Consider the following 23,553-nt stretch of genomic DNA (forward strand, 5'->3'; position numbering starts at 1 on the left):
TGAAACAAATATATCAATGATTTGTGAGGAGGGTTTCTTTGACGATCAATATGAAATCCTTGTGCACCTTGAAGATATCATTCCTTTTTATCATTTGGATCCCATAACTGCAAATTGTATAGTAATTTACATGTGGTAAGTCTTCTTATTCTATTTGTTTACCATATAAATTGTATAAACTTTATTGATTTAGCATTGTAACATTCTTCATTTTGAAATGGTAGGCATCTTTATAAAAAGCTGAAAACATATAACAATGTCCACAAAATCAGATTTGTTAATCCACACATTATCCCATATGTGGCATGTGTGACTCGACTGGACAAAAATAGCAAATTCGAGCAGTTGAATGAAAGAGCTAGTGTTTTGGCAGATAAGCTGAGTCAAGCATCAAGAAATCAACTTGTTTTGGTGCCACATAATGTTGGGTAAGTAAGACTTATAATATCAGTTTTAATTTATTATTTCGAGAAATATGCATGCAATAATTATGTGATTTGTGCATAGTTATCATTGGATTCTCACTGTCATTGATCCATATAAGGAGACAGTTTATTTGTTGGATTCGCTTAGTCATTGCATTCATGACGAGGATTGGAAATACGTAGTAGATATGTGAGTACATTTTTAAATTTTATTAAGCATTTTTTTAATCAGTAAAACTCTCATATGTCCATTCTTATTGATGTATAAAGGAGCATAAGATTGTTTAATTCAAACAAGGCAAAAAAAAAGAGAAAAAAACATGTTACATGGGAAGTAGTAAAGGTATGCATGTCTACTTATGATTAAATTATAAACAATTAAACATGTATATTAGACATTTACAATTTGTTTTTAACATAGGGTCCTCGCCAACCAGATGTGAAACAGTGTAGTTTTTATGTGATGAGATATATGAGAGATATTATTGAAGAATTGGCAACTATCGAGAGAGATTCACTTCGATCAATAGTAATATTTGACATTCAATTCTCAATCTTCTCAAATATTTGTGTATTTATCATTTTGCACTTATCATCTTTTGATTGTTTTTTACTAATCTAATCTTTGTTCACAATTCATCAAACCCCAGTACTCTAGAGAAGAAATTGATGAAGTGCGTTCCGAGTGGGCAGAATGCATACAAGACTATATTTATGACTAGGTATTTAAAATCATACAATGACTTGATCTATTCGGCAAGTATTTGCATATAATGCAAATTACATAATCTGATCCTAACAGATATGCCCCTGGAAACATCATGATTATTAAAACTTTAGTGTGTAGGACATCTAGGTAGAACATCTCTATTTTATTATTATTCTTATACTGGAATGCATGAAATGTTTTTCAACATCTTAAGATTTTGAGATGTTCAAACATATATATCATTTGCTGGTAAACACATTTCTATAGGACTAACACACTTGTCAGATTATGATGAACCGATTAACTTTGAGCATCATGAATTGTTTCCTTTCTTAATGGACAGTTTTCTGAAGACTAGGATTTACACGTAAAGGAGGTGAGCTAGATAAATATTTTGAGCAGTTACCTGATTTATGAACATGATAATACATGGGGAAAATGCAGGAGCAAGACCAATTTAATTAATAGTATTGAGATTCTTGTTTTCTTTGGGAATGAAAATGGTTTCTCAATCAAACAAAATTGAAAATATTTGAAATTTGCAATTTGTTGGACATGATGAATGGTCGGAATGGGTTAAAGTTGGATGGAAATAACTTACACTTTGTTGAGAATCACAATGATCAAGTTCATTCACATAGTTGTTTCAACTTACTTATACCAATTTAGCAATCACTGTATGCAAGATACACAAACTATCTAGACTTACCTAGAGTTGCTCTGATCTGACTGCTTTTTTCTTCCCAATGTATTCTGCCCTCCTTTATTTGCTGTTACTAGCTACAGGGATTGTTGGTATATTCCGTGTAAGGCTTCACCTTGACTTAAGCAGGGTGGTGTTATCATATTAGATTATGTATAGCTCATGTGTACTTGGTATGTGTTGGATTCAACTTCATCTGCTTGCTAGACGTTTTTGCCAATCCTGGTTTCAGTCCTTGTTTTTGCTAATCCTGGTTTCAGTCCTTGTTTTTACTAATCCTGGTTTCAGTCCTTGTTTTTGCTAATCCTGGTTTCAGTCCTTGTCCACTGCACACTTTTGCTCTATTTCATGCACAAGACGATTTAATTCAATTACCTTATTTATTTAACTTATCTGCTGTACTATTTGTCCAACTTTGTACAATTAGCCTTGAACTAACAAAAGAAATGAATTTGAAGGGTTGGATCGAACAGCCATATGAACCAGCTGTTTCATAAACTTTTTTTGTTCTCACTTGCTTCACTAATGAAATTGTGAAGCGGCAACGTTTCTCGTGCTTATTTGGCCATCCTTTTTTTTTATGGCTTTAACTATATTTTATTTTCATAACAGGGAGAAATTGCTGGGTTTGCAAGCTGGGAATGCAGAAAAAGAACCAGCTGGGAGAAATTGCTGGGTATGCAAGCTGGGAATGCAGAAAAAGAACCAGCTGGGAGAAATTGCTGGGTTTGCAAGCTGGGAATGCAGAAAAAGAACCAGGGAGAAATTGTTGGGTTTAATATATAGCTGGGTTTGCAAGGTTGTGGTCTTATAAACTTAATTTTGTGGTTTCATCTTTTGTGGTTGTCATGATATATTGGATACTACTTGTGGTCATGTTTGTTTATAAACTTAAGTGAATGTACACATGTACCAGTTTTTGTTTGAGACAAGATGTATATATAAATTAAAGACAACTAATCGAATGTATATATGTTGAAAATTATTTTTGTGAATGTATAAATGTTATGTTGTACCTGCAGTTTGTGTGCAATGGCTATGGTTTTAATCGTTGTGAAAAGTACATATATAGACATGCAACTGAATGTACAAAGACAACGATTTTTAACCGTTGTGAAAAGTATTCTAAGACAATGGTTTTAAACTAAAATTTGAAGAAAGACAACATGTGTATATGTTGTTAATAGTATATCAACTGCGATCAAATTTTTGCAAAACTGGCAATTACAACGGTTTTATACTGTTGCATAACTGTTGTCTTTGGTATTAAAAGACAACACTTTAAATCCGTTGCATGACTGTTGTCTAATGTGGTCAAAGACAACGGTTTTAAACCGTTGTCTTTTACCGCACATTTAACAACAATGTCAGTTACAACGGGTTTAAAGGGCCTATGACAATGGTTTTTAACCGTTGTCTTTTAATGTTTTTGTTGTAGTGTCGTAGTTCGCACAAGCGACCGGGGTAGCGTGCGACAGCCACCGCGTACGAAATTAGGTCACACGAGCAAAAGCCAACTGGCAGCCCACGTCGCATGAGATAGCCAGGTGAGAATCAACTCGATTAGGTCACACAAACAACCGTTGTTGCACGATTAGGATACAATTGGTGTCGCGTGTTGCAAGACGAAGAAGATGGTCGAAGAAAAAGATTATGATTACCTCTTGTTCAATGAATTCGTGCCTTGGTAGAAAGAACGTCAAGAAGAAATCGTGAAGAGTCATGCGTTAGTGTGTGCCTTAGAGCCGTGAGAATAGGTTTGTCATTTAGGGTCCATGTCTTTTTTTTTGTATAATAAAAAAAATGGGTCCTTTATTGGGCTGGGCCCTGAGGCGGTTGCCTCTCTAGCCTCATGGAAGTTACGGCTCTGGGTGTGCACAAGGAGAAAATTATACATAAAAGAATAAAAAAAATATAGAAGCATTCAGTGATTGTGTCTTTCCTCACTCGCTCGGATCTGTGGTTGATGTTAATTTATCGGTGCGTCTGCTCTACGTGTTCTGTAAAGCAAAACTTGTCAGCTGAAGGTTGGTATTGTCGGTGTTACCTTCATTGATGGTCTAAGTCAGTGGTGAACTGAAATGTGAGACTCATGTACATGCATGAGAAAATAAAAGAGCTCGAAAAAGATAAAGAAAATTTACCTTTATGTAAGAAAAGAAAATTATATCTTCGTACATTTTCACAGAACCTTATATAATCATAGACAAAAACGAATCTAAAATTTTAAATTTAGAGCAAGTGAAGAAAATAATTATTATACATTGTATTCGAAAATTGCGCAACCAGGACGACAAAAATATATATTTTAAACTACTTAATTTTATTTTATTCGTATAATTAAATATTAATCTTTATATATTGTTAGAGATTACATATAATTTATTAATTTTAATTAGTAAATCACTAATCATGCATGATCCTGTCTGATGGTCAAGGGGACGGAAGTTGGGGACGTGGCGCTCCGATTAACCGTGTGTAGACTTCTCGAGACCCTGCAACCACAGCTGCGTCAGTGCCGAGACAAGGAAGGGGTCCCTGACGATGGCCTCCGATGCTCAAGTCAGTCACCGGTGATATATGGAAGCAAAGCAAAGTAACGAATAGTAGCAGCAACAGTAAATTATCACATACCTCCACTGAAGCTTGGACCCCCATTATATAGGGCTCCTGTAGCGCGTGTGCACGCTTCCTGAGACGTGCACGTCTCTCAAAGATTTCCCTAAAAAGATATACCAGTAAAGTGTCTCTGACACAATATCTTAACGAACCGAGCATATCTCTGAAGTGATAGTGGAAGCTTCTGCTATACGATCTTCTATCCGAACCAGCCGCCGATCATGTCGCCTGTCAGCGGCACATGTTCCCAAAAAGATAATATCCAGCTAGCAGTGTCTTTTACTAGTCCAAGCGGGATAGCCACTCGGCTCGGATGAGTGTGTTCTCTGGTCGAGCGAGGAGGCCGCTCGACCTGCGCTTTCGCTGTCCTGAGAAAGTCACTCGGCTGCCCTTCTATTTCTTCATAGCTCTCTCGTAAATCCGCTCTGTTCTTATAGCTCCATATAGGGCCGAGTGAGGAAGCTGCTGGCGTGCTCTTGCAGATACCTAGCAGTCTTTCTAAGCATCGGAAGCTCGGAACTTCACCGAGCTGTTATGATTTCGGATCGGGTCTTCTTTATCCTGATCAAGCGAGCGTGCTACTTGATCGACCGGTGGTCTGGGGACGTTTGACTGCCTTGACTGGCTCCCACCATGGCACTGACCTCTACCATGGTAACGGGGTGGGGCCCTCCCCCCTGATCACTGCATCACAAACCTCCCCTTCAAGTCTAGTTGAAGGAGGCTGTAGTCCGACTGACTGGACCAGTGCACGCCGATTTCTTCTTGATTGGCCTTTATAATTGTATAGACTCCGGTCAGGCCGTATCTGATCCTCGCCGATCGGCCTTCTGAAAGAAGTCGCGTGACCGAGCATCATACTTCTTTGATCCGGTCGGAAGAACAAAGGTTTATCCTTATAGAATTTTTCCTTTGGCTGTCCTGAGCGAGCGAGGGATCGGCTGACGTCACCCGAATATCTTGGAATTCGTGCAAATCCTTTTTCATTAAGGCAGAGCGGGTTCCCATACTACTCTTAATTGTCGACCAGTGAAAGCACACTATGTGTCATGCCCACAACCGCTGCACGCCTGACGTGACAGGCATTGATGGCGACATTTGACGGTTTGAATTCAATAGTCGGATCATCACCTAGGTTTTCACGACCTAGATCGGACGGCTCCAGTCGGCTGGGCCCGGGGTATATGAGCTTGCCGCCTTCACTGCCTTCTCCACTTCTGCTGCCGCATTCTCGTCTCCTGCTATACGGTGATCTTTCGTTCTCCTCCTCTAGTAGCCTTCTGCGCATCTTCTCCGACCATTTATCTTCCGGTGACCTACATCCTCGTAAGCTTCCTTCTTCGCTTTTGCTCTCCAGCCTTTCCTTGTTCCTGGTGTTTTTTCGGTGATCTTTTTGCTTCTTCGTTCGCATTTCCTTTGCTGTTTTTGCCTTTTATCGCAATGACGAGCTCTTCTCAGCCGTCGAACCCCCCTCCTGGGCTCTGGTACACCACCATGGAAACCAGGTTCGATGAGGACGACACTGAGAACCTTAAGAACGCTTTTGAGATTCCCCCTGATCACGAGATCATTTTAGCTTCCTCATCCGACCGGCCAAACAATCTGCCTACCGGCACCATTTGTCTATTCATGGACCAATTTGTGGGTGGTCTCCACTTCCCTATTCATTCCTTCATCATCGAAGTCTGAAATTATTTCCATGTTCCCCTTCCGCAACTTGTGTCGAACTCTTTTCGCCTTTTGTGTGGTGGCATATTGTTGTTCCGACTGCATGACATCCCTTTAACTCCTCAAGCCTTCCACTACTTATATTACCCCAAACAGTCCGAACTGGATACCTTCTTGTTTCAGTCTCAGATCGGGTTGGTTTTCTTTGACAAAATGTCGACTTCCAATAAACATTGGAAGGAATATTTCTTTTTTGTACGCCTCCCCGAACGACCGAGCTTTCGGACCCGCTGGCAAGTTGGCTTACCACCTCAACCCGATCTGAAGAAATACAAGAGCCACTCGGATTATCTTCATGTCGCCTCCATGCTGGCCGACTAAAAGTATGACATCCACAAGCTACTGCTTGAGGGTGTATTATACATTTTTGGCCTGAGTCCGATCTGTACTGGGCTTCCGACTGCTTAGGTAAGAGATTTCATGTATATATCTCCTTTGATTCTAACTGATTCTTCTGCTTCTTTTGCAGTCGAAATCATGCTGTGTGCTCAGATGTCTGACCTCGCGAAGCTTTAGAATGCCGAGATCGAGGCGGTCGCAGTTGAGGAATTGGCGAACCGCGACCTACAATCGGTCGGCTCTCAAGACGAGAGTGTAGCGACTCCCGTCCTGGCGAGTGGTGGGGCAGCTAGCCAAGCCCCCAGTGTCGAGGTTGTCGGTGGTGCGAAGCAACCATCCGAGCCAGTGCCCATCGTCCGCTCGGAGAATTCGGATTCCTTTGGTGAGTCGTTGCCAAGGCGTAACAAGCGCCGCACAAAGTCTTCACGCTCTGTTGCCTCGGTGGTGGGATCTGCCGAAAGGGTCGAGGTCGGCACCTCGAATCCCTCCGCAGTTCCTGCGACTACGCCCGAGGTATCCTCCGACCGGACTCCATCGGTGGCCGAGTTGTCACAGGAGCCTATCGCCGTGGAGCCCCTAGCTTCTATGCCGCCATCACGACCATCGAGGGTTTGGCGATCGCCCATCCTCCCGACATCTGTGTCCCGGCCGGCCGGCCCAACAACCTCGGCCCACTCGGCTCCGAGCGGCCGACAATCCGTCACGGCGATCCTTCACCTGCCCAAGGAGGAGTACAGCGAGTCGAGCGCCCGATCGAGCACTCCTAGGCATCAAGTCATCATGCGAGGTCCGCTCACTCAAGTCTGGGAAGAAGCTCGAGCCCGAGCGGCGGTGATGCCCCCGGGTGTGTTTGCCAACAGTCATACCCAGATGATAACTAGGGTAAGCTCCTTATAATTATATTTCTTCCGATCAGCTCTAATCCTTTTACCTGATTATAGTATTGGGTGGAGAGTCTGGCCATGTTCCACAGGCTAGCTCATCTGGAGGATGAGTTCAGGAAACTCCAGGTCTCCAACTCCAACCCACTGTCGATCCGAGGGAGATGGCTAGACTGAAGGCCGACCTGGAGAAGACGACGAAGCTTCTCGAGGCCGAATGGGCTAAATCTTCCGGCCACGAGGAGATGCTGGGACGACTCAAGAAGCAAGTCAACACATTTGACAAGAAGATCAAGTCGGCCACCGCTAGAAAGAACCGGGCCATCGAGGACCTGGAACTGAAGAACAAGGAGGCCCGAGATCTCGCCAGCAAACTCAAAGACGCTGAAGATTTTATGGTGACTGAACGAGCGAGCCAGACGGCAAGGGAAACCGAGCTCCAAGGCCAGCTCTCCACTAAGGACGCAGCACTGAAGCTGGCCCGGGATGAGCTAGAAAAAGTGAAGACTGAGTTGGAGGCTCCCGAGCGGCGATGAAGATCTATCAGGACGCTGAGCAGAGCCGATTTGCAACAATGCGATAGAACTACATCCGCTCAGACACGTTTAATGATAAAGTCGTGGCTCGGTATCTCCGGCTCTGCAACTTGGCAATAGATGAGACGATCAACCAGCTCAAGGCAGGTGGACACCTTCCCAAGACCTTGAAAGATAGCGTCATCAGTCGAGATAAGATGATCGAGTCGCTACCTGATGACGCTCTGGATTACCTTGAGTGAGGTTGAGCATTATAAATTTTTGAAGTCTTAATGTAAGCTCGTCCGTTCGGCGAAGCTCTTATCTTTATCGTGCAACTGTGATCTTGAAATGCAATCTTGAAAATTTTGGTTTTAATATATGGGTGCCCGTTCGACGAAGCATTTCCTTTCACAGTTTTCTTATCTTTGCTTGTAAATGCCCCTGATCCCGTATCTGCGCCTAACTGTTTGGCCAAGGGCCAGGCTCGGATTTGAGGTCGTCGTTCGACCGTTCGTGAGGACATGCGTTTTAACGTCGTCGATCGACGATTTAGTGAAGGCCGAGGTTTAAGGTCGCCGCTCGATGATTTGGTACGACAATTGGGGAAGACTTGGGTTTAAGGTCGCCACTCGACCGTTGGTGAAGACTGGGGTTTAAGATCGCCGCTTGACTGTTGGTGAAAACTGGGGTTTAAGGTCGCCGCTCGATCGTTGGTGAAGACTGGGGTTTAAGGTCGTCGCTCGACCGTTGGTGAAGACTGGGTTTAAGGTCGCCGCTCGACCATTTGATGAAGACACACATTTAACGTATAGCTTAGAAATCTTTTATTTTGACCCTGCATTCAGAGAGGACGTACAAAAATGTATAAATACGATTCTACACTTGCGCACCTCTCATCCGACCCGATAGGGTTGGATATAGTTTGTGCTCCATGGTCGTTGAACCACCTCCCCGTCTCGTCCTCGAGATAATAAGCACCTGATCAGAGCTTTTCCATGACCTTGAAAGGCCCTACCCATGGGGCTTCGAGCTTGGTGACGTCCCCGACTGGCTTGACTTTCTTCCATATGAGATCGTCGACCTAGAAGGACCTCGGATCACCCTTCGATTGTAGGTTTGCTTCATCCGCTGCTGATATGCCATCAATCAGACGGTTGCTCTAGCGCGCGCTTCGTCCATTAAGTCCAACTCCAAAAGTCTCCGCTCGGCGTTGCCTTCATCATAATGCTGCACCCGATCAAACTCTAATCCGACCTCTACTGGGACGACTGCTTCGCCGCCATACACCAAGTGGAATGGGGTCAGATCGATCCCCTCCTTTGTCATCGTGCGAAGGGCCCACAGCATGCTCGGGAGCTCATCAACTCAGCTGCCCCCATATGGTCGAGTCGAGCGCGCAAAACTCGAAGAATTTTCCGATTAGTGACTTCTGCCTGCTCATTACTCTACGGGTAGGCCACGGAAGTGAAGGTCTGCTGGATACCATATCCTTCACACCACTCCATGAGCTTCTGACCGGCGAATTGTCTTCCATTGTCCTAGACGAGCCGGCGAGGGATGCCGAACCGACAAATGATGTTCTGACATACGAACTTCATGACCATCTGCTCAGTTATCTTGGCTGAGGGCTTGGCTTCGACCCATTTGGAAAAGTAGTCCACCACGACGAGCGAGAACTTCCGCTGACCGGTTGTCATAGGGAAAGGTCCCACGATATCCATTTCCATTGGTTGAACGAGCACGCTACCGTGGACGTTTCATTTCCTCAGTCGGTCGGTGTGTCATGTTGTGGTATCTCTGGCAAGATAAGCAGGTGGCCACCGTCCGAGCGGCTTCTCCTGGAGGGTCGGCCAGAAGTATCCGGCCAGAAGTATTTTTCGGAACAACGCGGGTCGCCCGGGTGACCCCCACAAACGCCTTGGTGTACCTCCTTCAGGATGTAATCGATGTCTTCTGGTCCGACGCATTTAAGTAGGGGTCGGGTGAAGGCTTTCTTGTACAACTGATCTCCGATTAGAGTGAATCGCCTGGACCTTTTTCTCAATAACCGAGCTTCCTCCCGATCGGACAGTGTCGTTCCTGACCGCAAGAATTTTATCAAAGTCGTCCTCCAGTCATTCGGGAAAGTGAGTCCTTCCATTCGATCGATGTGTGCCACCAAAGAGACTTGCTCGATCGGCTGACCTATGACGATCGGCGTTAGCGAACTAACTAACTTGGCCAATTCATCTGCAGCCTGATTTTTCGATCGGAGGATCTTCTGTACGACAACCTCTTGAAAGTTGGACTTCAATTTTTCAAAGGCCTCTGCGTAAAGCCTGAGTCGGCCGTTGGTTATCTCGAATGCTCCGGGCAGTTGCTAAGCGACCAACTGAGAATTTGAATGGAGCAAGACTTTGACTGCCCTGACGTGTCGAGCGGCTTGTAAGTCGGCTATTAGCGCCTCATACTCGATTTCGTTGTTGGTGGCCCTGTAGTCTAGCCGAACGGCCAACTGCATTCGATCTTCTTGCGGGGAGATGAGTAGCATGTCGATGCCGCTCCCCTGTCGAGTAGACGAACCATCCACATATATCCTCCATACGGCTTCTGGCTATGGGCCCTGTACCTCGGTGACGAAATCCGCCAAGGACTGTGCTTTAATGGCAGCTCGGGGTTGATATTGGATGTCGAACTCGCTGAGCTCCATTGTCAATTTGATCAGCCGTCCGGATGCCTCGGGATTGAGATGTACTCTCCCCAATGGACTGTTGGTCATCACAATTATAGAGTGAGCGAGGAAGTACGGGGCGAAGCCTTCGAGCGGCGAGCACTAAAGCATAAGCTAACTTCTCGAGACCAGTGTAGCGAGACTCGACATCTTTTAATATGTGGCTTAAAAAGTACACCGGTTGTTCCTCGCCACTTTGCCTAACTAATGTCGAACCGACCGCATGCTCTGTGGACGACAGGTAGATCCGAAGTGGCTCGCTAACACATGGCTTGGCTAGGACAGGCAGGGAGTTGAGGTATTCTTTGAGCTCTTCGAATGTCTTGTCACACTCCTTATCCCATTGAAATTTTGTCGCCCGACGTAGTATTTTGAAGAATGGCAAGCTCCGATTGACGGTTTTAGAGATGAATCTGGATAACGCGGTGATCCGACCGGTCAGTCGCTGAGCATCCTTCAGGTTGCGGGGAAGGGGCATATCTTGCAATGCTTTTACTTTGACTGGGTTTGCCTCGATGCCCCACTCGGTTACGATGTAACCGAGGAAGCGCCCACTTGAGTTCAGCTTTATCCCATAAGCCCTAAGTGTCCGGCAGGTCTCCTCAATATCTGCACATAGGCTAGCCGCTCGAAGGGATTTTATCAGGATATCATCTACGTAAACCTCCATGTTACGGCCGATCTGTCGTCGGAACACTTTATTCATCAATCTTTGATAAGTGGCTCGACATTCTTGAGTCCGAACGACATGACGTTGTAGCAGTACGTACCGTCGGCCGTAATGAAGCTTACCTTTTCTTGATCTTCGCGGGCGAGCGACACTTGATGATAACCTTGGTAGGCATCCAACATGCAGATCAGCTCGCATCTCGCAGTGGAGTCCACCATCTGGTCGATCCGAGGCAACGGGTAGAAGTCCTTCAGGCATGCTTTGTTCAGGTCCCAGAAGTCAATGCAGACTCGCCACTTGTTGCCCGATTTGGAGACGAGGACAACGTTGGCGAGCCAACTAGGAAATTGAGCTTCCCTCACGTGTCCGGCTTGCAACAGCTTTTCTACCTCCGCCCAGATGATCAGGTTCTGCTCGGCGCTAAAATCCCTTTTTCGCTGCTTTATCGGACGAGCGTCCGGTCGGACATGTAGCTCATGCTGAGCTATGCTTGGAGAGATGTCGGGCAACTCTTGTATTAACCATGCAAACACATCATGCTTTTGTTGGAGACATGCGATCAACTCAGCCTTCTGCTCGGCTCCTAGATCCGCAACTATGAAAGTAGTTGCCTACGCTCGGCAAGGATGGATTTGGACTTCCTCTTTCTTTTCATAGGCTAGGGCAGGAGGTTTTTCATTAACAGTGTTTACCTCTAGCCGTGGAGTCTTCCGAGCGGACCTAGCTTTGGTTTTGACCATCTCGACGTAGCAGCGCCGAGCAGCTAGTTGATCGCCCTTGACCTTTCCTACCCGGCCATCTACCGGGAACTTGATCTTTTGGCAGTAAGTAGATATTACTGCCCGGAACTCATTGGGGGTCAGTCAACCCAGGATGACAGCCGAGGGGGCGTCCACCACGATAAAGTTCGTGGTTCGGGTCCTCTTGAGCGGTTCTTCTCCGAGTGAAATGACCAATTTTGCTTGGCCGATCGACAATACTTCATTGTTGGTGAACCCATACAGCGCGGTCGTCATAAGCAACAACTCGGCCCGATCGATCTACAGCTGATTGAACGCCTTCTTGAAAATGATGTTCACCGAGCTCCCTGTGTCAACAAAGATACGGTGAATGGTATAATTAGCGATCACCGCACGGATGATCAAGGCGTCGTCGTGAGGGATCTTGACTCTCTCCAAGTCTCGAGGTACGAAGCTGATCTCGGACCCGCTCGCCTTCTCCTGGTTGCATCCCACCGCATGTATCTCCAATCGTCGTGCATACGACTTCCGGGCTCGATTGAAATCGTCGCTGGTCGGACCGCCAGCGATGATGTTTATTTCTCCCTTGGCGGCATTGCTTCGATTCTCTTCCTCCCGAGTGGAGGGCCTGCTTCGGTCGTCCCAACCCGGGGCAGGCTCAGCATGCTCTCTTCGCTGGTGCTGTCGCTCGGGCAATCTTCCCACGTCTTGTTGCCCAGTGGATTGATGTCTATATCATTGATCGAGAGGGATCGACGGTGGTAGTTTCGCTGAGCCGGTCGACTGACGATGGGCGTCAATCCTCGGCAATCGCGTGTGTTGTACGACGCGGACTAGTGGAAAGAGCAAAACATAAGTGTCCATACCTTGCCCTTTGATGCTTTCGGTCGGTCGGAAGCGGCATGCTACACGGCATGCATCCTTGTCTCATGCGACCACTCTCCTTTGGCTATTGGTCCCTTAGGCGGCTGGTGGCTGCTCATCGGACGGCGTTCGGTCAGCACCAAGTGTTCGGCTAGCGTCTCCTTCCTTCTAGCCGCTTGGGCTTCCTCCACGTTAATGTACTCATTGGCCTTCTTGAGCATGTGATCATAATTTCTAGGCGGCTTCCTTATGAGCGATCGGAAGAAGTCTCCCTCAACGAGTCCTTGAGTGAATACATTCATCATGGTCTCAGATAAGACCGAGGGGATATCAATGGTCACCTGATTGAAACGCTGAATATAGGCTCGTAGAGCTTTTCTCGGCCCTTGCTTCAAGGAAAATAGGCTGACGGTTGCCTTTTGATAGCGTCGGCTGCTCGCGAAATGTTGTAAGAAGGTCGTTCGAAAATCTTTGAAGTTTCATATGGATCCTTCCGGTAGCCTTCTAAATCAGCGTTGCGCCGAACCAGAAAGTGTGGTGAGGAAGACTTGGCATTTCACTCCATCCGTGTACCGGTGGAGTGTAGCTTCATTATCGAACCTATCCAGATGATCATCTAGATCGGTCGAACCGTTGTAGGACCCGATCGCCAGCGGGGTGTAGTGCTTAGGGAGAGGATCTCGTAATATGTCCTCGGAGAACTGACAGTTGATTTGCTCGGGAGAAGTGTTGCCCCGAGGCGCCTTGCCCTTTCGTGCGTCCCGAACGGGTGTTTCGTCCAAAGAAGATCCCCGCTCTTGGTTGGCTTAAGCTATCTCCGAGGGTGTTTGGAACAGTGCCCGATGAAAAGGTATGGGTGCGGGCGGCGCCTCGCCATGCATGTCGATCGACAACCTATTCTGCCCCCAGATAGAGAGTTGCTCCGGACGGTCCTCTTGTGCTGCTCAGCCTCCTGCCGCGGGCGTTGCTTGTTGTGCTTGCTGATCGGCTAGCGCCTTCTGTTGTTGCTACTCGATAATTTTCTATGCTCGGGCTTGCATGAGCAGGTCGAGTTCTTCTTGGGTAAGCGTCACTGTGTGAAGTCGTACAGCGTCTTCCATCCTCTCGGCTCGGATGCAAGTCGTGTTCCCACATACGGCGCCAAATTTGATCATGTCTGATGGTCGAGGGGGCGGAAGTTGGGGGCGTGGCGCTCCGGTTGACCGTGTGTAGACTTCTCGAGACCCTGCAACCACAGTTACGTCGGTGTCGAGCCAGGGAAGGGTCCCGGCGATGACCCTCCGACGCTTAAGTCAGTCATCGACGATGTGTGGAAGCAAAGCAAAGTAGCGAATAGTAGCAACAACAGTAGATTATCACATACCTCCGCTGAAGCTTGGACCCCCTTTGTATAGGGCTCTTATAGCGCGCGTGCATGCTTCCCGAGGCGTGCACGCCTCCTTAAGCTTTCCTTGAAAATATGTATCAGTAAAGTGTCTCTGACACAATACCTTAACGAGTCGAGCATATTTCTAAAGTGACAGTGGAAGCTTCTGCCGTACGATCTTCTGTCCGAACCAGCCGCCGACCATGTCGTCTGTTAGCGGCACATGTTCCCAAAAAGTTAATATCCAGCTAGCAGTGTCTTTTACTCGCCGAGCAGGATTGCCGCTCGGCTCGGATGAGTGTGTTCTCTGGCCGAGCGGGGAGGTCGCTCGACATGCGCTTCCGCTGTCCTGAGAAAGCCGCTCGGCTGCCCTTCTATTTCTTAATAGCTCTGTCATAAATCTGCTCTGTTCTTGTAGCTTCATATAGGGTCGAGCGGGGAAGCCGCTCGACATGCTCTTGCAGATATCTGGAAATCTTTCTGAGCGTCGGAAGCTCGGAACTTCGTTGAGCTGTTATGATTTCGGATCGGGCCTTCTTTATCCCGATCGGGCGAGTGTGCTACCCGATCGACCGGTGGTCTAAGGACGTTTGACCGCCTTGACTGACTCCCATCATGGCACTGACCTCCACCATGACAACGGGATAGGGCTCTCCTCCCTATCATCGCATCAATGCACTATTGAAAATATTAATTAAAGATTTATCTAAAATTAATTTAGATAAAAAAAATAGAAATGGACTAAATTATTAATAAATTTAATATAATTTTTTTCAAATTTTTTATTAATAAAAAAGATAAGACCTTTGCTGCCAGGAATTAAATGTTATTTTTAAAATATAGAAGAGTAAAATATTGCTTGATAAAAAATAGGAGGTTAAATAGGGAGATTTTCCCTTATAAATATTAACATACGGAAAACGGAAAAAAATAAAAAATCCCTCGTCGCCGGCCGCTGTTCTCCCAAGAACCTTCTTTTCCGTCGACTTCTCTTCGATTCGCTTCCGCCTTCCGGCAGCCATATCTACTGCTGTATAGATAGATTGAACTATTCTTGCTGAGAGGAAGGCACAATGGAGCCGACAGAGGAAGCGGAGACCCAGGGTTCCGCGGCGCTATCTCCAGCTGACACCGTCGGCGCCTACGCTGAGACGGAGAGTGATGCGGTCGAACAGGAACGCTACTCTCACGAGATCAAAGCCGGTCTTCATCCCTTGAAGGTTCCCTCTCTTCCTCCATTTTCTACCTCGCATATCCATAATTTGCAATACAGAAAACTAAAAACATTTATAGTCTGTTTGGGAGGAGGTGAGGGAATGGGAAGGAAGGGGAAATAAGAGAAGGGAAACTTTGAACCTCATTTGGGAAGGAGTGAGGAAAGAGAAGGAAAGGTAGAGAAGGGTAAGCTTTAACCTTCGTTACCCATGGAAAGAGAAATTTTCTTACACCCCGAATTAGGGTGGAAGGAAGGGGAAGGGAAAGCAAAATATTTTTTATTCCAATTCTATCCCTGTTCTTAATAGTTTAAGAAATATTTCAATTTCTAATTTTACTATGTCCCTGAGTTCAATTTCCTCACCTTCTTCACAGCTCGTTTGCTACCAGATTATTAGAGGAGGGGATCCGATACGTCTTCTAACTGAATTGAAGGATGAAACTATTTTTATCGTCAAAATTTAAGAAAATATCTACTATTTTTTAATTTTTTCATCAAAATTTAATAAAATTTTAAAGAATAGGAATTCTCGTTATCAGCGTTATTTTTCAAATTTTTTTGTTTAAGATTTCTAAAATTATTATTTTCAATATTTCTCATTTAATTACTTGATTATGGGTAAATCATTGTTTTATTATGAATAGTATAAAAAAATTAATTTTTTATTAAAAAATAGCTAATTTAAATGATAATATAAAAAATTAATTTTATTATTAAAAATATCTAATTTATATTTATAAAATAAATATTAATATTATGAAAATTTTCTAATTTAAAAAAAATAATATTTTTGTAACTTTATTTATTTAACCTTCATTTCCCTATCTTTCCTCCCAAACAAAGTAACACAAACCTTTCATCCCTCCCAAATTCTTTCCCCTCCCTTCCCTTTCCGTTAATGAACCTTCCCTCACTCCATCCAAATATAGGGTTAATATGAAACTTGCAAGAATAATTCATTACTTGGAACGTTTTTTTTTTCTAATTTCATAATTTTCAGACACTGAAGCTTTTGTGATTGCTCGCAGTATAAGTTTGTATTCTGGTCGACACGATGAAACCCTGGAGTACGAATCATTGATTGTTGGAACTGGCTGTGACATAATGGAAATCTCTATCAACCAAAACCTTGTTTTCTTCTTAATTACGTTTGGTCTGTAGCCTAACTGATGTTTAAATAGCTTGTAAATAGTTTGTTAAACTGCATCTGGTTAATCTGTACTACTAAATGACATCATAGGCAAGAACATTTTGATTAACATGCTTAATTTCTTATTTAGTTCGCATAAACATGCACTGTTTTTTTGAATCAAATCAGAACTCACCTTAACTTGCCGAGGTTGCAGACATCGAGCTGTCTCAAGGAGCAAGAAACCAAATTTGGACTAAAAAGTTCATTCCTCATCATCTGAATCATCCAATTCATAGTGTTGTTCATCACTGCTGTCGTTGGCGTCGGCATCGTCTTCATCGAAATCACTGTACTGCTGCTCCTCCTCCTTGGAATTTCCTTCGCCTAATAAATCATCTTCGTCGAACGCAAGCTTGGAACAACCCTTTCCTCGATACAGTATCCCTGTTCTCATGACATAGCAGAATTTGTCCCTGAGAAGTGCGAGAGGGTGCTGCTCCACCAGCTTGCCCCTCTCATAGCCCTCCCGGAGGACCACGGTGATGGTCTTGCACTTGAGGGAGAGGTAGAAGATGCCCGAGTAGCGGTTAAAGATCCTAGTGAACTTGTGAGGCAGGCCGAGCTCCTCCCGGAGGCTGCGCAGGTAGGTACGCTTGGTCTTCTTGTGGATGGTGAGGCTGAGGAGCTCATGGAGGACGCCGACCACATGCTTCTCCATGAGATCGCTCTCGGGGTCGATTCCAGAAGTGTCCTCGTAGGGGGACACGTACGGAAGGCGATGGAAATCCTCCATCCAGGCCTTAACCTTGTTCATGTTGCCGTAGTCTCGTGGAAATTTCATGGGGAAGACGAGCGGCGCGGTGGAAGGCTGGGCGAGGGCGTCGCGGTGACGGATCTGGAGAGCGGAGACGGCGAGGTGTTCTGGCCAGGCTGTGAGGGAGAGTATCGGGGCGCCGTCGGAGCGTCGGCGAGAGAGGCTGAAGAGGTCGGGGCGAGCGGCTGGGAGGGCGGAGGAGAAGTTCGAGGGAAGACCGAGGTCGTAGCGGAGGGAAGCGAGGGATGCGACGGGGAGGGCGCGGGAGCGGGCCATCATCAGGAGGCGGGCGACGCGGTGGGCGGAGTCGTCGTGGAGAGTGGAGACGAAAGCGTCCTGCTCGCGGCGGTGGAGGAGGAGGGAAGCGGGGGCAAGGGAGAATGCGGGGAGGGAGGGAAAGCGGGGGTGGGGCTGCTCGTGGAAGAGGGTGGGGTAGCGGCGGAGGAAGCGGAGGAAGGGAACAGTGAGGCCGAGGTTTTTCTGTAAGGGGGCGAGGGAGCGAGCGGGGAGGAGGCCAGAGGGGGCGGCGGCGATGGCGTCCTTGAGGAGGCAAGCGGCCTTGACGTTGGTATCGCGATCGATGATGTGGTCGAGACCGCGATTCTTCACCCACTTGAGGCGAACCTTCACGAGCCACCTTTGCGGCGACCATCTCCACCATGGCGGCTGCTGCCGGCGACGACGATGGAGAGCGAGGGTTTTGCTGCTGACGTGCATCGCGATGAAGCCGATTCGAGGAAGAGGCTCGTGGGGTGAAAGTGCATCTAAGGAGAATCGGAGCCGTTGGAAGGGATTCCCTCACGAATCGTACAGGCCCATAAGTTTCAGCTTTTATTATCCTCTAAGGAAAAAAAATATATCGACGGTAAATTTATATAAAAATAAAACTCTTTTAGGACGCCGTAAATTACCGTTTTGGTGAATGGTGATGGCTGTTAATTTTTTTTTTAAAAAAAAACTATTTTAATATTATTTCATATTTACATCGTATTTATTATAAACTATTTTTTAAATTTAACTTAATTAAAAATATTATACAGGGTGATAATAAAGGGCAGGGATCCTCTAATCCCAATCCTGGACCAATCCTAGTCCTTAATCATTCATTAGGTAAATGGATTGGATCCCATCTGTTTAACAGGTGGGATCTCAGCCCAGATCCTCTGGACCGCAAAAGGCGATCCAGGGGATGATCCCTTGATTTGGATTGATAGAGATGAATGGTCCCTATCTATTTTATGAATGAGGATCATCTTCTGAACCAATCCAAACCAAGGGACCATCCCCTGGACCACTTTTTGCGGTTCAGAGGATCTACCCTCGTGGGATCCAGTCCACCATCCAATGAATGAATAAAAATTTTTTTATCTAAAAAATTTTGGACCAACAAATCTGACCTTAATAATAAATGATTCACTTATCTCAATACCTCCTTCGGTTCATCTCCAGGTCAACACGGAAATTAAAAATATTGTACATAAGAATACAAAGAGTAAGACAATGTGTGAGCCATATCCGATTAACGTAATTTATCCTGAGCTATCGAGAGCTCGAGCCCAAGTACTTGAGGGCTCGAGCCTGAACACTTGAGGATCCAAACCTGAGCGCTCAAAGGTTCGAACTCAAATATTGGAGGATATGAACTTGAGCAGTAGTGGAGTCAAGCCTTTTATAGAGGTTACAGTGGGAGTGTTTGACAAAAAGGGGATTAAATATATATATATATATATATATATATATATATATATATATATATATATATATATATATATATATATATATATGTGAGTGTGCAGATTTACAGGATACACATATGACTCAGTTTGATGGCTTCCGATCGGGTGAAGGATGGAGCATCCGAGGGACCGTGGACAAGACAGCAAGGACAAGGGTCGAGGGAAGCGGCTTCGAGGCATACGCGAAAGATGACATTAAGGACGAGCCACAAGCTTAAATGCATTCGAGAGACGAGAGCCAAAAGAAGTAGGCTTGAAGGTAAGAGGTCAAAGTTGTGAAGAAGAGTCAAGTGAGTCATGGCGGTCCGAGTGCGAGAGAAATGTACTCAGGAAGGAAACCCCTAAGTTTAGGATTGTGTCAGTCGACTAGTACTAAGACCAGTTGACTAGGGGTGAGCATAGAGAGTTTCTGTGCCCGAACGACAGGGACCAGTCGACTAGTGTAAGGACTAGTTGACTGGTAAAGAGTCGTTGAGAGAGTCGTTGGTCAGACACCAGCTGACTAGTGCAAGGACCAGTCGACTGGTAACAGTAAACAGCCTTGTTGTTTCTACCCAAGCTCTATAAGATGGAGCTTAGGATGACTGGCTAAGGTGATGAAATTAGACTTGGTTAAAGCCTAATTAATAGTCAACTAGTTCTCAAGTGCTTGTGTAATCTAAGAGGTCTTGGTGAGTGTTGTGGTGAGGTTTCTCCACCCACAAGGAGACTTGAGATAGTCGAAGTTTGTCGGGGACTAATCCACTGACGGATAGGAATCGTCTACCATACAGACCGTCGTGGAGTAGAAGCCCTAATCTTCAAACCACATTAAAAGAAATGTGTTAGCGGTTTGCTTTCTTGTCTTGTCTTTAGCTTTCATATTTGTATTTGTATTTGTATTTGTATTCGTATTCTTTATTTTTCGCTGTGCACTAACGAATACGTAAGAAGCAATCGACTTGGGAGCAACGTCTATTCAACCCCCCCCCCCCCAAGATGGTCATATAAGATCCCCAACAATTGTATGAGAGCAAAGGTCGCACTTCACCGGACTAACTGTCGAGAAGAGCAATACTTAAGAAGATGATCGGCTTGATAGAACCGCTAAAGTATGAAGTAGGAAGCCTATGAGACATCACATTTTGGATGATGAGCTCTGTCTTCTTCGACATGGATTGGGACACTATAATGGTAATTAAGGAGTCATTCGAAGTCTCAAAAGACAAGAAAGGAAAGATACTCCGACCAAGATATTGGATGAAAGGGCAAACCTCACGATCGGAGGCAAACTCAAAGATAATATCAATCTTAATAGATATATTGTCGTCTAATGTGATAAGTGGTGTAAGTGAATATGAGAACGCCCATGATTTGTGAAGCAAAGTGAAGATGGTTCTAGGGGAAGAACCTAAACCTCCACAAGAAGAAGAAGAACCCAAGGAGATGAATTTAATTGCTCAAGTTGAGGAGGAGCAAATGAAAGTTGAGCCATGTTCAACATCTGAAGAAGAGAAGGATGAAGAAATGTTATCCATAAGTGTGGATAAGGAAACATCCTCAAAGGTTGAAGAAGAAGCCAAGACGGATGAAGAAGAGATCTTGGAAGTGGTCAACTTAGTGAGCATCTCCACCGAAGTGAAGTCAAAGGATCACATCACTTGCTTCAGGTGCAATGAGAAGGGACACTAAAGAGTAAGTGTGCATTGGGTAAGAAGGAGGTAACTTTTAAACTCATTCAAGTTAATTCAAATGCTAACAAGAGTTGTAGGAATTAAGAAACCTAAGAAAGGAGATTGTGCATCATATGCTTCACATGTGGGGAGAAGGGTCACTACCACACAAAATGCCCAAAAAAGATAGAGCTAAAAAAGTTGGAGCATCTAAAGAAATGGGAGAAGAAGGAGAGAAGCTCAAGTCGAGAGGGAGCTTCAAGGGTAAGGGAGGTATACTTTAATTTGAATCGTAATTCAAATTCTTATGTTCCTATGCATGCTAGGAAAATAATGATTATCGTTATGTAGCAATGAAAATTTTTGATTTTAAATATCATGATAGAAATAGGGTAAATATAGATCATAACCGTAGGAGACCTATGCATGAGAAACCTAGATATGTTAGATTCTCATTACCTAAGGAGAATAAGGTAATGGAGAAGCAAGACATTAATCCCAAGAAGGGGAGATATATGCTTAAAAAGGGTAGGTATAGGAATGTCCATGGTGGACATGTTGACTCTAGGTTTAGGAACCTAGAAAGGGAAAATCAAACTTTAAAGGCAAAGCTTGATCAGTTAGAACAATTCCTTAAGAGATTCAATGTTGGATCTAAGGGATTAAGTATGGTATTAGATAGCCAAAGACTCAACCATGATATATTAGGTTTTGGATACCGATCTAGTTCCTCCAAAGACAAGGAGAAATCATATGTTAGGGTGGAAAATGATCATGGCAAGGGAGAGTCATCCAAAGCCAAGAAGAAATATGCTAGGGTTACATATAATTATGGCAATGATGAAATGTCCAAGGTTAAGAAGAGAAGAAAATCTTCTAAGGAGCATCATTGTGGTTTAGCCACAATAGATAAGTCACTTAGGGAGGTGACTAAGGTTAAGAGCTCTAGAGATAGCTCAAAGAGTTAATTTGGGATCCATGGCCAATGGATCTCAAGTAGGTATTACTTGAGATTCTAGATGAGTCATGGAATGTGCCAAGGGATTTTGGAGATGGACTTGAGTCTCAAACCTAGGGATTTGGCACAATTGGATTGTGTTTCATGCTTAGAAATATGACATTGGGGTCATATGACATGACAATTGATTTGGATGTATAGATATCATATAAACCAATGCTAGGGATGCATTGTGGTTTAGTATGGGCAAATACATCAAGAGGAAACCAAAACTAGGACTTTAGGTCAAGGTTCAATTGAATCATTTAGATAGTTTTAGATTTTGTATCAATCTTGGGATCTGAGATATGTACATATTTAAATATATTTTTTCCAAGTAGACATGGGTAAAACAAACTTCTCCACAAAATTTGAAAATTTTTGGATGTTCGTGGAATTATTGGTGCATTTCTGAAATCGGGTTCAAAATGTAGTTTGGCCTGGAAAAGGGTACTAGTCGACTGATGCAATTACCAGTCGATTGGTAACAGTGCTTTTCGACCATAAAATGTTTCTATGAGGTTGTATCGAAGAGACCAGTCGACTGATGTTAGAGGCAGTCAACTGATATTAATCTGAAACTATTTTTTAGCACTGATTTTGACCAGATCAACTCATTTAGATGTATGAGATCTATGAGAGATAAATTTAAAATACCTGAAAATGGGCGAATATTAATAAGGGAATTTTTCGGAATTTTTGGAAATTTTTCGGGAATTTTTCGGAGCTCGTATGGACGAGTTCACGGGGATAAAAATAGGGCCCGGAAAAGCCTGTTTTGGCTACCCCAGTTAAGCGAGGAAATGTTTATAATTACATTTCCTTTTTTCCTTTTTATTTTCTTTATTTGTTTTCTTGTTCTTACCTTGCCGAAACCCCCCGACGCCGCGACCTTCTCCCCCTTGCGCCCGCCGCCTCCGAGCCCTAACCGCCGGAGCACTAACCGCCGGTCGCGACTGTTTCTTCTTCCCCTCTGCGTACAATAGCCCTCGGCTAAGGGTTTCACCTCTTCCCCTCGCCACTGCCCGTCGCCCTAGCCGTGAGATCCCGATCACTGGCCGACGGCTCTCGGTCCCCGATTGCGACCCCGCCGGTCTCCCTTCTGCCCTAGCATCTCGACCGGCCACCTCCTCGGTGTCGAGATTCTTCTTCTCCTCTTCCGAGCGCCGACAGACGACCAAGCTCCCTTGCCCTAAATCTGCCGACCCAGCACCGCCATTTCTTGACCTAGCCAGTCATTAGAAAGCTTGCTGCCATTGTTGACGAAGCCTCAGCCCTAGCACGGTTGCCGTGAGCTCTAGTTGAGGTCGCAGGGTTCTGCCGAGCCCTAGTTTCCACTATCGAGTTCCTTCTTCACCAAATCCTTACGCTGTTAGGATTTGGGTTTTTGGCGGTGTACACTGTCAGCCATTTCTCCGGCCACAGAAGGTCACCAGCAGCAAGTTGTGAGGGGTGTTTCAGTTAGACACAAGGAACTGCCACCGTAGAGGTAATGGTTATGTTTTGGGAACATAGTTTGGAAGGAAAATTGATGATTTGGTTTTTTTGTTTTGTTCCCAGCAGTTGCCCCTGTTCCGGCTAGACCTGACCACGGTTCGGAACCGACGGTTCGACGGTTCGGAACCGCCGGTTCGACGGTTCCAGGCAGGTCGACCCTTAACCTTAACCGCCCAAGACGGTTACGGTTCACGGTTCAGAACCGCCGGTTCACGGTTCGGTTCACGGTTCGTCACG

At 45.2% G+C, this 23,553-nt stretch overlaps 1 protein-coding gene across 1 annotated transcript; it reads right to left on the bottom strand.

Moving 5' to 3' along the window:
- Positions 1–16,751: 16,751 nt before the first annotated feature.
- Positions 16,752–18,256, bottom strand: LOC122046685 (protein WHAT'S THIS FACTOR 9, mitochondrial-like). The gene has a single exon (XM_042607494.1). It carries the CDS (start codon positions 18,149–18,151, stop codon positions 16,883–16,885), a length of 1,269 nt encoding a protein of 422 aa, XP_042463428.1. The 5' UTR covers positions 18,152–18,256; the 3' UTR covers positions 16,752–16,882.
- Positions 18,257–23,553: the final 5,297 nt, after the last annotated feature.

Source organism: Zingiber officinale, chromosome 2B (genome assembly GCF_018446385.1).
Source record: "Zingiber officinale cultivar Zhangliang chromosome 2B, Zo_v1.1, whole genome shotgun sequence".
NCBI classification, from domain to species: domain Eukaryota; kingdom Viridiplantae; phylum Streptophyta; class Magnoliopsida; order Zingiberales; family Zingiberaceae; genus Zingiber; species Zingiber officinale.